The sequence below is a fragment of the Mauremys reevesii genome, linkage group 8, assembly GCF_016161935.1.
Source record: "Mauremys reevesii isolate NIE-2019 linkage group 8, ASM1616193v1, whole genome shotgun sequence".
Taxonomy (NCBI): Eukaryota; Metazoa; Chordata; order Testudines; family Geoemydidae; genus Mauremys; species Mauremys reevesii.
Genome location: NC_052630.1, coordinates 90,158,308 through 90,171,178, shown reverse-complemented (window position 1 = coordinate 90,171,178; position 12,871 = coordinate 90,158,308). Strand labels below are relative to the sequence as shown.

At 42.7% G+C, this 12,871-nt stretch overlaps 1 protein-coding gene across 2 annotated transcripts in view; it reads right to left on the bottom strand.

Annotated features, from left to right (window-relative positions):
• Positions 1-4,174: 4,174 nt before the first annotated feature.
• Positions 4,175-12,871, bottom strand: part of DNAI4 (dynein axonemal intermediate chain 4) — a 30,082-nt gene continuing 21,385 nt past the window's right edge. The window contains exons 11-17 of one of the 2 annotated variants that reach the window (XM_039483096.1): positions 10,827-10,978; positions 9,794-9,951; positions 9,468-9,589; positions 8,336-8,434; positions 7,343-7,569; positions 6,354-6,507; positions 4,175-4,273 (exon numbers count right to left, since the gene is read on the bottom strand). In XM_039483096.1, coding sequence (XP_039339030.1) covers positions 4,229-4,273; positions 6,354-6,507; positions 7,343-7,569; positions 8,336-8,434; positions 9,468-9,589; positions 9,794-9,951; positions 10,827-10,978 — 957 coding nt within the window. In that variant the 3' untranslated portion in view covers positions 4,175-4,228. Of the gene's footprint in view, positions 4,274-6,353; positions 6,508-7,342; positions 7,570-8,335; positions 8,435-9,467; positions 9,590-9,793; positions 9,952-10,826; positions 10,979-12,871 lie in introns of those variants that run through there. The other variant, XM_039483097.1, reaches the window with a different exon arrangement.

Here is a 12,871-nt window from a genome sequence, read left to right as displayed (position 1 = left end):
CATCTAATTAGGGGAATTACTGTAATGTTACGCCTGGTCCAAAGTATTTTTAAAAAATCTGCAGACAGACGGCATAGCAGAGACTCAGCACGCTGCTGCGTGACAAGCGTAACGGAAAGCCAAAGAATCAAATGGATGCTCATGGAGGGAGGGGAGACTGAGGACGCAAGCTATCCCACAGTTCCTGCAGTCTCCGAAAAGCATTTGCATTCTTGGCTGATCTCCCAATACCTGTACGGTCAAACACATTGTCCGCGACGGTTCAGGGCATAGCTCGTCAATGTACCCCCTTCCCCCACCCCCAGAAGGAAATGGAAAAAAAATCATCTCTTGACTCTTTTAAATGTCACCCTATGTGTACTGAATGCTGCTGGTAGACGCGATGCTGCGGCACAGTACTGTAGCATCCTCTCCCCACCTCCCCACCTCCCCGCCTCATGGGTGGCTGATGGTGCAATAAGGCCTGCTAACCGTCTTCATCATAGCAACAGGGGGCTGAGCTCCATCAGCCCCCGCCCTTCATGTGTAAGGAAAAGATTCTGTACTGTCTGGACTGTCATAGCAGCAGGATGCTGTTTTCCTCTCCCCCACACTGCTTAATGTCCTGTCTGGACAATCATAGCAGCTGGAGGCTGCCTTCCCCTCATTTCATTTCAGTAACAAGTCACTGTTTCTTATTCCTGCATTCTTTATTACTTCAGCACACAAATCAGGGGACACTGCAACGGTAGCCCAGGAAGGCTGGGGGAGGAGGGAAGCAACAGGTGGGGTTGTTGCAGGAGCACCCCCTGTGAATGCCATGCAGCTCATCATTCCTGCATAATCTGACACGGAGCGGCTGTGCTCTCTGGTTCTCTGAAACACTGGATCTCTATACACTAGCCCCATATTCTATACAGGAATTATTCTATTTTTAGATATAAAGGAGGGATTGACTCGGGGAGTCATTCTCAGTTTTGTCTTTTGCGCCCCCGGCTGATCTCGGCCAGGGGCACCTATGACAGCAGCAGAAGGTATAATGCAATACGGCTGGTAACCATCATCACCTTGCCAATTTACAATGGCATGGTAGATGGTACAATATGGCTGATAACCATCTCTGCTGTCATGCAAAATCAAATGAATGCTGCTGTGTAGCGCTGCTGAATCGCATCTGTCCGCGGCATCTAGTACACATATGGTGACAGTGACAAAAGGCAAAACAGGCTCCATGGTTGCCACGCTATGGTGTCTGCCAGGGTAATCCAGGGAAAACGGGCTCGAAATGATTGTCTGCCGTTGCTTTCCCGGAGGAAGGAATGAGTGACTACATGTACCCAGAACCACCCGCGACAATGAAATTTGCACCATCAGGCACTGGGATCTCAACCAGGAATTCCAAGGGTCGGGGGACACTGCAATGGGGTGGAACAGGGGCAGAGTTTATGCTTTCCGGATTGCCTGCAGCAGGAGTGCGCACGAGATAGGTGCTGTGCATGCTCTTGTTCACAGACACAGACTAGACTGTGTTCATTGTTCGCAAAAATGTATCTTTGCAAGGAATTCACTCCCTCTTTCCCATCACACAGCTTCGACTGTCTCCAGACCTGCCACAGCATTCCCCTCACAGAGGCTGGCAAAGATTAGGCGGCGAAAGAAAAAGACACGGGACGAGATGTTCGCTGAACTTATGGGCTGCTCCCGAGCCAAGGCGGACCAGCAGAGCCAGTGGAGGGAGACCCTCTCTCTGTACCAGCACTCACACAGCGAACGGGAGGAGAGGTGGCATGAGGAAGACAAGCAGGCGACTCAAACGCTGCTTGGACTAATGAGGGAGCAAACGGACACGCTCCGGCGCCTTGTGCATGTTCTGCAGGACCGCAGGCAGGAGGACAGAGCCCCCCTGCAGTGTATCTGCAACCGCCCTCCCCCACCACAAAGTCCCATACCCCCCTCACCCAAAATAACCAGGAGGGGCGCCGGGGGGGCGTTAAAACTGTCACTGCACCCCAGCAGCATGCTCAAGTACCCAAAAGCTCTCATACCCTAAATTTTGAGAAGTCCTTCCCTTCCAGACTCACCCAAGCCCCAATCCCAGTTTCATCCCCTAACTGTCTAGTTTATTATTAAAAATACTTTGCTGTTAATTACTGTTTCCGTCATGCTTTTTTAACAGAAGACTGTGTTTGAAGGGGTGGGTGGGGAAGGGGGTTGGTAATTGCATAGGACAGTCACCTTTACCAGGGTACAGACACGGGGGCAGAATCAGCAGCAGGTCACACACACAGTGCAGTCAGTAGGCACCCTGGTCGGTATGGGAGGTGGTTTCCAGGTTCTGTGTGGGTGGGGGGAGATGTGACTTTGTAGCGGGGGAGGGCGGTTACAGATCTTATGCAGCGGTCCTTGTCCTGGACCGCAGAGTCACGCAGTAGAGGAATCTGTATCTGTCCTCCTCCGCCACAAGGTCACATAGCCCCCGCACACAGAATCCCAAAAAGGAGGGATGGCAGGCTCCGTTGAAACAACCAGTCCGGCACTGCGGACCGCTCTAGGAGCAGGAGCCTGTCATTCCTCGAGTTCAAAGGCGGTCTTTACATCACCGCACACCCTACCCAGCACAGTCTGCGTCCCAGTTTCAACCCTTTAACGCAAAGTCATTAATAAAGAAACCTTTGTTAAGTAACAATGGAACATGTATTTTATTTTTACACGTGCGTTGGAAGTGGGGGAAACAGGGTGAACGGGGTATGTAACTGCAGAGGATAGTCAACAGTAACCAGGTAAAGAAACAGGGGCAGGTTCAGCTTCTCTGTAAAAAAACTGAACAGTCACAGGTCACGCTGCTCGCTGGTACTTGAAGAGTTCCTTGTCACTGTCCAAGGCGCCTGTATAGGGCTTCATGAGCCAGGGCATTAGCGGGTAGGCTGGGTCCCCAAGGATCACTATAGGCATCTGCACATCCCCAACAGTTATTTTGTGGTTCGGGAAGAAACTACCTTCCTGCAGGCGTCTAAACAGACCACAGTTCCTGAAAACATACGCGTCATGAACCTTGCCTGACCACCCGACGTTGATGTTGGTAAAACGTCCCCTATGCTCCACCAGTGCTTGCAGCACCATTGAAAAGTAGCCCGATTTCTCAGCAGCTGACTGTGGAAGAGGTGGACGATAAGGTGCGAGGAGGTGAAAACGGCCATAACTGCAGCAGGCTCCATGCTCGCAGTGCTGTGGCGTCCGCGCTGTCACTGACCAGAAAAGTGCACGAACAGATTGCCCGCAGGCGCTTTCGGGGAGGGAGGGAGGGCGTGATTGACGGTTCAATGATGACAGTTACCCAAAACCACCCTCGACACATTTTTTCCCCCAGCAGGCACTGGGGGCTCTACCCAGCATTCCAATGGGCAGCGGGGACTGCGGGAACTGTGGGATAGCTTCCCACAGTTCACCGCTTCCAAAGTCGACGCTGGCCCCGTTAGTGTGGAATCACAAAGTCGAATTAGTGTCCTTAGTGTGGATACACAAATTCGACTTTGTAAGGTCGATTCCACAAATTCGAATTAAGTTGAATCGAACTACTCTTGTAGTGTAGACATACCCCAGGACATAGGCTGTTTAGTGCTTTGAAAATAAAGACTGGGATGAAATCCTAGACTTAGGGTAAAATCTTGGCGCTTGTGAAGTCTATGGGATTTTTGCTATTGACTTCAGTGGGGCCAAGATTTCACCCCACGACCATAAGTATAATGCAATGTCATAATTAGAGGAATGATCTCTTGAACTGCAACAGCACTTCCACATATGCTTGCAGAAATCCTTTGCGTTTCAAATTGTCTGTTATGAACTTAGTTTTCTGCCATTGTGACTCGTTTCCAGCCCTCTCTTTACTTGGAACTTTACTGAGAACTCTGGGGATCCATATGGGTAATGAGGAAGGACTGGATATTTTGTTTGATTTATGCAATTGACTTGTGTATTGATACAGGAAAATATACTGGAAGCATAACTTATACTTAATTTGTGTGCAATGATGGGCATTTCCAGAGGAAAATTCAAGGCATTCAGTTTGATTCCACAGATACATTTAATGATGGGAAAATTGTTACCCTTTATTTAATATAATATAGCATTTATGGTGATTTTTTCTGCATAATTAAATGACAGGCTTCAGGATATAAACACACATAGGACATAATTATTTGTTGTCTTTTCCTTTGTTTACTGACTGAGAAGTATTATCAGTAAACTAGTGTTAACTGGCTAGAGCAGAGCCAATTATGTCATGCAAAGCATCCACCTGTAAAAGAAGAAAAAAGATACTGTATTGCATTGTAATTGTGCTTAAGAAAAGAAGTGATCTAAAAAGCCCGACTTAGTCCTAGATTAATGATAGCCACATAATGGGTCTCAAGAAGAAGGGAGAAGCAAATGGCTACGTTAATTGTATGATGCTAGTTGCTTCCTTTTACAGACCTACCGTTTCCTAAATAGCACCTTTAGAAATAACCTGTGTGGTAGTTTAAAGAGATTTCATGGCAGGTAGGACTGTGCAGCGTGCATTTGCAACATCATACTTGACAGCATAAACTTATTCAACCATAGAACCCTCTATATAAGAAGAGGCTAGCCTGCAAGGCAGTGCCTGTTCGGTAGGACAACGTACACCATGCTGTAGTCTATTCACTTTATTAGTATTAGAGTGATCTGAGTCCACCGTGCTAGGCACTGTATATAACCCTAGAAAGACACTCTTGTACAAAGAGCTAACACGAGAAATAAGCAAAACAGACAAAGAGAAATAGTATCCGCATTTTACAAACAGGGACCTGAGGCACACAGCCTAATTAAGTGACTTGTCCAAGGTCACACAGGACATCTGTGTCAGAGATGGTAACTTAACACAGATCTCTTGTCCCAGTCCAATGCCTTAACCACAAGACTATCTTTCCACCTTAATTTACTGCAGAATATTCTGTGCTTAAAAAATGTAGAGAAGTTTTGTACCTTATAGTGGTAATTGTGTAATAATTTTTTTTTTAAGTGTAACAGTTATTACTTAAATTCTAAGCTTTTGGGGGCAGGAACATCTTTTTGTTCTGTTTGCATAGTGCCTAGCACAAGAAGGTCCTGGTCCATGGGCTCCTACACACTACGGTAACACAAATAATAAAGAACTATTGTTTAATTCTCCAGGTGAGGCTCTCATAAAGGTTAGCATTTTCTCTCCCCCAGTATTACTTTACATACTGTTTTACACGGAAATCAGTGTGCTTTACAAAGGTGGGTAATCACCCTATTTTACTAATTGGGAAACTGAAGCACAGAGCAATGAAGTTACTTGCCCAGTGTTGCACGGACAGTGGGAGAGCTATGAATGGATTTAAGCAGTACAGTATAGTTCAGGGATCCAGGTAATGAATTTGCCAGAGCATATGCAGACCCCACTGTAACATGGATGCTCCAGTTATTAGAATACCCAAGACCTTTGCAGACGGCTCTAGGAGGGATGAGGGAGCCAGAGTTGTTTGATTTAATCAGCACATCCTCTGCCCACAGGAGAGCTTCAGGATAAATTGGCACAGATGTGGCTATTAAAATATAGGAGTGAGGTGAGCAGCAGGGATTCACTTCTGGGTGCATCTCACTTGAACACTGCTGCCTTGTTAGCATGAAGTCGACAGTAGCTGTACTGTAGGGAGATTCACTCAGTACTAATCCAAGGAAACTGGAGAGACCTGGATTTTGGGACAGGAAAGTCCTTGCAAGAGCCAGGCAATTATTTTTCTGCCAGAGTAAAAATAAGGTGGGGAAAAGAGGCTAGTGAGTTTGCTAAGGAGAGGACAGCACGAATGTGAGCCTCTATTCTGGATGGCTGGGAGTGTGCATGCAGTCCCTGCAGAGCCAACGGGGCATGGAGATTACTCACGCTAGGAATAAAGTGTGTGTGTGTGTGTGTGTGTGTTAAAATGTGCAGACCACACCTCTGACTCCTTCCTCTACTCTGGAGGAAAAAAAAAACACCCTCCTTTGACTCTGGCCACAGAGAATCAGTGGAATATGTGAACTCTGCAGCTTTTAGGAGAAAGTCCAAAAATTGTACGCAGTGGTTCCCCTCCTGGTTGCAGCTTTTCAATCAAGTGGAGTCCAAGTCCTGAATTGGACCTCATGTATCCCTCTAGTTCAGAAATCCTAGTGTTTATGCATGTATAAGAGCAGGAGAATCCATTCAGCCATTCCATGTGTTGTTACACAAACATCTTTTATTAGCTAAACTTTTTTCAACCTAATTCTTTAAGATAAATGCTTAAAGAAGGAAGAGGGGCCCAGATATTTATATGGGCATCTTAGGATCAACCCACTTATTCTGTCAGTCATACCTTATTACTATCTGAAGCAGTCATGTTCCTCAGCTCATACACACTGACGGTTCCATTACTGTCCCCTATTAGAATGCAGTCTGTGTTTCTAGCAAAAAGCACAGTTGTGAATTTCACTCCTGGGTTGGCAAAGGTCACAATCAGGGGGTCCAAACTGAAACCAAAAAATGAGATGATGTTAATATCTACTAGAAATGAGACCAATGGGGCATTTGTCTAGAGGACTATTACAGGAATCGGCTAATCCTGGTATGGCTGAATCTTTACTTTTCACTTTTATTATCTGGGCAGACTAAAATCTAAAACCTTAAGTAATAGTGAAAGTGCATTTTGCTAGTTCTCTGATAAATACAACTCAAATCCCAACCCTTGCTAACCAGGGTATCCTGGCTACCTGAAAAATCATCGGCTTTACTGCCTAATAGCTGGAGATTTTAATTTTTTTAGAATAGAAATAATTTGCTTTTTAGTGAATGATACACTGGACCTAGTTCTCTGCTGCATTGCACTTGGTACAGTCATTTACTCTGGGCAAAGTGGGTGTGCAGTGTAAGTGAGTAGATAATTCTGAACTGACACCCTTTTACACTCACTTTTCATCAAAAACTGAGAGGCGAAGGGGCAGGTGTCCCAACCCCCACTGGTGTCTGTTGTTCATGTGCAAAAGTCCCAAAATGTTAAAGCTCAAGGATGTTTTTTAAAAACTAATGGAAGTGGTAGAATCCAGGACTCCTGTGGCAAAAGAGCAGCCCCAGTTCCCTGAGTCATCCAGCCCCCAGCCCTGGATTTTCTTTAAACACTTTAGTAGACGCTACCTGTTGCCTGTAGGGTGAACATTTTAGAATGCAATACAACGTTATTACATCTAAATGCTTTGTAATTATAATGGTCAGGCACCAATTCCAACTGGGGCCTTTGGGCACTAGCATAATTAAATATTTTATCTTTCTATTATCTCAGAATCCTCCTCAAGAAAAGTTATTACTTACGTGCTGACACTCAGGTCCCAAATTTCCACTCTGCCTTCATTCACTGCTGCAAATACAAAGGCTGATTTTGGAGACCACATAATGTCATGAACAACATTAGTGGTGGAACTGAAAGTTAAAACGGGCCTTACTGAATCTTGGCGCCATAAAATAATACTCCAGTCCGCAGAGCAGCTTAAAAACATGTCAGCACTGAATGGATTCCATGCTATCTTGTACACAGGACCCTTAACATTGGGGAAAAGGGAATTGCAAGTTACTCCAGAGCTAGCAGGCTGGGATTTTCAAACTAGCTTAAGCAAACTAGGCGCCCAACTCCCAATTATTTTAAGTGAGGGCTGGGTGCCTCACTGCCCTTTGTGTCTTTGACAATCTGCCCCCCTCAATACTGACAATACTATTATTTCACGGTCATACACAGCGTATTAGGACAGCAAAGATCACAGGATGTGCTGTATGTTCTAAGGCCAAACATATTTTATTGGTGATGATTCAGTAGGGGTTTCATTTTTCCCTCTGAGTCACTGCTGATTCAATGCCCTGTCAGGATGTTAGAAAGAACTACTCTTGGGAGTGCAATCTGCTGGACGAGACAAATCTGGGGTGCAGAGCAACTGGGGTTGTTAAAACTCTTGTGGACATTTCACCATATTAACCCATGAGTTCCAGGTCAATGAGATCACTCATCTGATTATTAATTTTAAATAAAGCCAGGACTACATTTAAATTAGTTACAGTCAAAGCTTTAAGAAAGGATTAGTAATTCTTAAAGCATCTATATACTGAAGAGCATAATTTCAAAAGAGTTTTGATGCTTTATATCTTGTAGCCTTCTTACTAAGCTAAGAAAAGAGGTTTTGGTTTTAAAATCTGTGTTGAAAGTGTGTCATCTACTGAATATAACAAATTAAATAAACTTATTTCATGTAATCAGACATTTCTTCTGAGATCTATCTGATCCAATCACTTTTTCTGTTATTTAATTTTACCTACCTTATGTGCTCGGTAGGTCTCTAGGAACTGCTCATTATATGAACAAGAACATTTGTGAATATGCCCTTCTTCTGTTCCAGCCAGGTATATATTAGTATTCTGAAACAAAAATCCAGATATTCCAAACTGGGATTCACCCTGTAGGATATTTATCCTGACATATTTAAAGAGCTGTGTGGAGTTTAGGCTGTGAAATTGCTGGGAGATGCTGAGCACTCAAATTCCCACTGACTTCAATGAGAACTGTGTTTGTTCACCTGCCTTTGGGATCAGGCCCAAATTCAATCAAAACTGTAAAACTCACAAAATATAGGGGTTAGCTTGCTTTGTTTTCTCTCATCAGTTTTGGGTAATATTGTTAGTGCTTATGTACATCAGAAGCATTCTATTGCTACTGCTGGAGAAACATGGGCAACTGCAGTGCAAGCTTCCTCTATACCTGAATCCTGATCTCCATTTTTGAACTGTTTGAGGGCTTTCATTAGAGAGTGCCTACAATGCAGAGATGCATGCAGTGATTTTGTGAGACAGGAAACATCCACTTGGGAAAAAAGAGATTTCCAAATGTGTTTCACTGGTGACGTAAACCAACCTTGAATAAAATCAGCTAAAAGTAAAAGGCAAATGTATTAATCTTCTGGCACCATAAGCTTCTCTTTTGAAATTTTCATTCATTCTTATGTGAATATTCACAGTTAGAGCAGCAGTTAGGGCTGATCTAGCTTATGTCTCCAGAATCCAGGAGACTACTACAACTTAGTGTTTGTTTAAACATATGAGGTGAAATCTTCAGCTGTGATGGTATAGCTCCATCAGTGTACACCAGCTGAGGATCTGACCTATAATGTTTTGCTCCAGGCACCAGCGCAGCAAGCAGGTGCTTGGGGCGGCCAAGGGGAAGGGGCGGCAATTCGGCGGCGGGTCCCTCAGTTCCTCTCTGAGGGAAGGACCTGCCGCCGAATTGCTGCCAAAGAATGAAGCGGTGATGGTAGAAGTGCCGATTGTGGCTTTTTTTTTTTCTACCACTGCTTGGGGCAGCAAAAACGCTGGAGCTGGCCCTGGTTCTAATATATAAAACTTCAGCCAACTGAATTTGAAACATTAATAATCACAATGGATTTCCTGAGCCTACCTTTGGATGAAAGTCAAAGCACATTCCAGGTGCCTGTCGAGATATCAGAGCTTCGCTTTTCTTTTCTTTTTCACCGGTTAGTCTTTTCCTTTCACTTGCGGTTCGCTTCAGCTTCATCATATCTATGCAAATAGACAGTACATGGAATATGAATTTTACATGAAAGAGATAGTGACATATTAGAACATTCTGAATTACTCATAAGTACTTCAGATATTTAACAATTCTGAAATGTTTTATCTATGGGCTGTTTACACAGGGAAATTGCCTGGAATAAGGTATTATGCAATAGCCCAGTGTAGAAAGTCCTTAGAGAGTATGCTTACCAGTGCAGCCTAATCCTTTGCGTATAAGCCATTTGGTTATTCTGCCATCTGCTGAGATAGAGATTAATATCTCTCCTTTGTCATCTCCCGTTGTGCCCCTGTCCTGTTCGATCCACTTCAGCTGCCATACAGGGCCTATATGCTTATCAAAAGATTCACTGAAATAAAGGAATGCGCAAACAGAGCTATACGTTAACAGAAATAAGGGGAAATGCATTTTTAAAAAGTTACTACATAAGCAACAAAACTGGTGTGTATATAACTTTGGAACAAACACTCTGGAGTGTGGGCATGTGTTAATTGGTTATTTTAATTCTCATGGGAGGTGAGGAAGGTCTAGGTTGGATATTAGGAAACACTATTTCCCTAGGAGGGTGGTGAAGCACTGGAATGGGTTACCAAGGGAGGTGGTGGAATCTCCATCCTTAGAGGTTTTTAAGGCCTGGCTTGACAGAGCCCTGGCTGGGATGATTTAGTTGGTGTTGGTCCAGCTTTGAGCAGGGGGTTGCATAGATGACCTCCTGAGGTCTCTTCCAAGCCTAATCTTCTATGATTCTATGAAAAGTCAGAGTTTTAAGACATGTATCTATGGTTTTGAAAAGTTGTTTTAAAAGTACATTTTAGAAAATACTTTTACATATTTAATTACAGAATAATGTTTAAATGACTGAAGCACTTTTCTTTAGGTATCCAAATCGTCGTACTGGTGCTGCTTCATGGTTGGCCTAATCTAGTCTTTCATGGACATTTATATATATCAAAGTCTTTATGCCTGACAGTTTCTTTTCAAGTAAGTCCCAGGATTGTAGGTGGGAACAGTGTTTCAAATCAGTGTTTGTTTCAAATCAGAATTGAGAGACATTAGCAAAGCTGGGAAGGGGGGGGAATTACGCAGCACTTCCCTGCATTCACTGAATCCACTTTTTCAAGAGCACTACTGTTCACTCATTTATTTAAATTTTAGCAATGGAATGAATGTCCACAACTAACAAGACATGAAAAGTACAACAAGGTGGGGTGTTTGTAATCTTACCTGCTGTCCAAAAGTGCGGTGGTATTATGGGTCTGTACATTATAGATGGCTACTGTGCCACTGTACGTTCCAACTGCTAAAAGGTTTGGGTTTGCCAGAGAGAAATCCAATGCAGTAACACCATGATCACATTGATAAATACGCTCTGGCCACTGAACAGAAGAAAACAGCACATTTATTTCATTCTTCTGAGTATTAGCTAAGTGCTAGACTAACTACTATTTTTCTAACGCTACAAATGCTTTACCAGGTTCAACTTTAAGACAATATTCTAAATAACTGAGACTATTATCTCCTGCTACGGTTGTCAAATTTGAAAGGAGCGCTGTGCAGAAATGTGACTTTTGTATTGTAAATTGAATTAGAGATGGGCTTAAAGTGAACCATATAAGTGCCTAAAATTTCCCTGAACTTTGGAGGGTTGGATAAAGTGGGATGGGATCCAGAGCCCCACTACAGCCTAAACCGGACATTTGAAAAAAAGCAAACCACCACTTCTAATTTTTGCCCGTCTCACAATTTAAAATCTAATCTTCTCTGTTTTTTATTCATGTGCTTTTCTAATCAGCAGAAGTTTAGTTGGAGGTAAACTGTAATGTAAGGTATCTTAGGTAGTTTAAGCCGAGGTGCTATGTTCATGCAATGTACCTTTTATAGACTGCAACTAAAGAATTGCATTGCCTACATGGACCAAATTTAGCCCGTGTTGTAAGAAGATGCAACTCTACTGAAGCCATTGAATTTAACCATTGTCATCAGGGTATTAGTCTGAAAATAAGCATGTTTCAATGTATGTCAGCTCTTAATTCTGGTGCTTATGCACTCAGCTAATGTAGAGACAGAAGCCATATAAGTAACTTGATTATCGTTGATCTGTACTGTGTTAATTTCATGGTACCATAAACACTGATGTGATAGAACATCTAAAACATTAGAGGGAGGAAGGCACCTGTTAGAGGCTGATTCTGTACTCCTTAACTCGGGTATAACACCTTGGTTTTAGCCTGAGTAATGTCTATAGCAGCACCATTATTTGAATTTGATTGTGAGAATTCATTTTTACTGTGTATTTAAAATATGAGATTTTCAAGAATCAAAAATGTAAAACAAATATTGAGCCAAATCATTTTAGACCTTTACAAAACCATCTAGTACAGGGGTGGGCAAACTTTCCCCAAGTTTCCTGGTGCCCAACGCAGCTGCGTAGTTTGCGTATGGGTAAGGACAGCCCTATAGCCAGTTATTGTCTGTTCTTTACTCCCATCCCAGATGTATCCGAGTAAGAGCATTTTCCCTGATAGGTTATCTTCTTTTTTACTTGATTTAGTAATGAACTCAAATTTGAGTTGGTGACATTACAGAGTGTTTCCATGGCTGGCGCTGTGTGAAATATTTACAGTGAAGTTTGAAAACTTCAGAATGAGGTTTCTGCTTTTTGTTTTGATTTCAGCAAATGTGATTTTGTGAAAAATTGATAGTTTTCACATTTCTGAGTGAAAATTATTCTATATTAAAAAAAACCTCAATTTTCATTTTTTTTTATTCAAAAATTTGTTTTGGCAAGGGTCACTATTCTAATAGAAACATCAAATTTTTAAATGTTATCTTTGAAATCTGCTCTTTATTGAAAATATCATGAAAAGTTACATTCTGCAGATGTTGAAATTAAATTAAAAATACCTACTCTTTTTCATACAGCGCAAAATTTATTGCAGACGGGAAGATGGCCTGGGAAACCCTAAATTTAAAATACAAATATCCTCAATTTGCAACTGTAGGAAGATTATGGGAAAACAAATGCAAGGTAAATAAATTTGTTTTTATATTTGAAATGCTTAAAAGTGCTTTTTCCCACAGTATGAAAATCTTTATAGGAGGAACTACACACCTGGATCTAATACAGGTAATAGCTAAACTGATTAATTCACAATCTTGGCTAGGGGATTGGAAACAGGATACAGAGCTTTTCATTCTTAGGTTGTCCAGTCTAAGACTATGGCTACACTGTCCATGCTGCTAAGGCACTGTAAGGCACATAGAGTAGC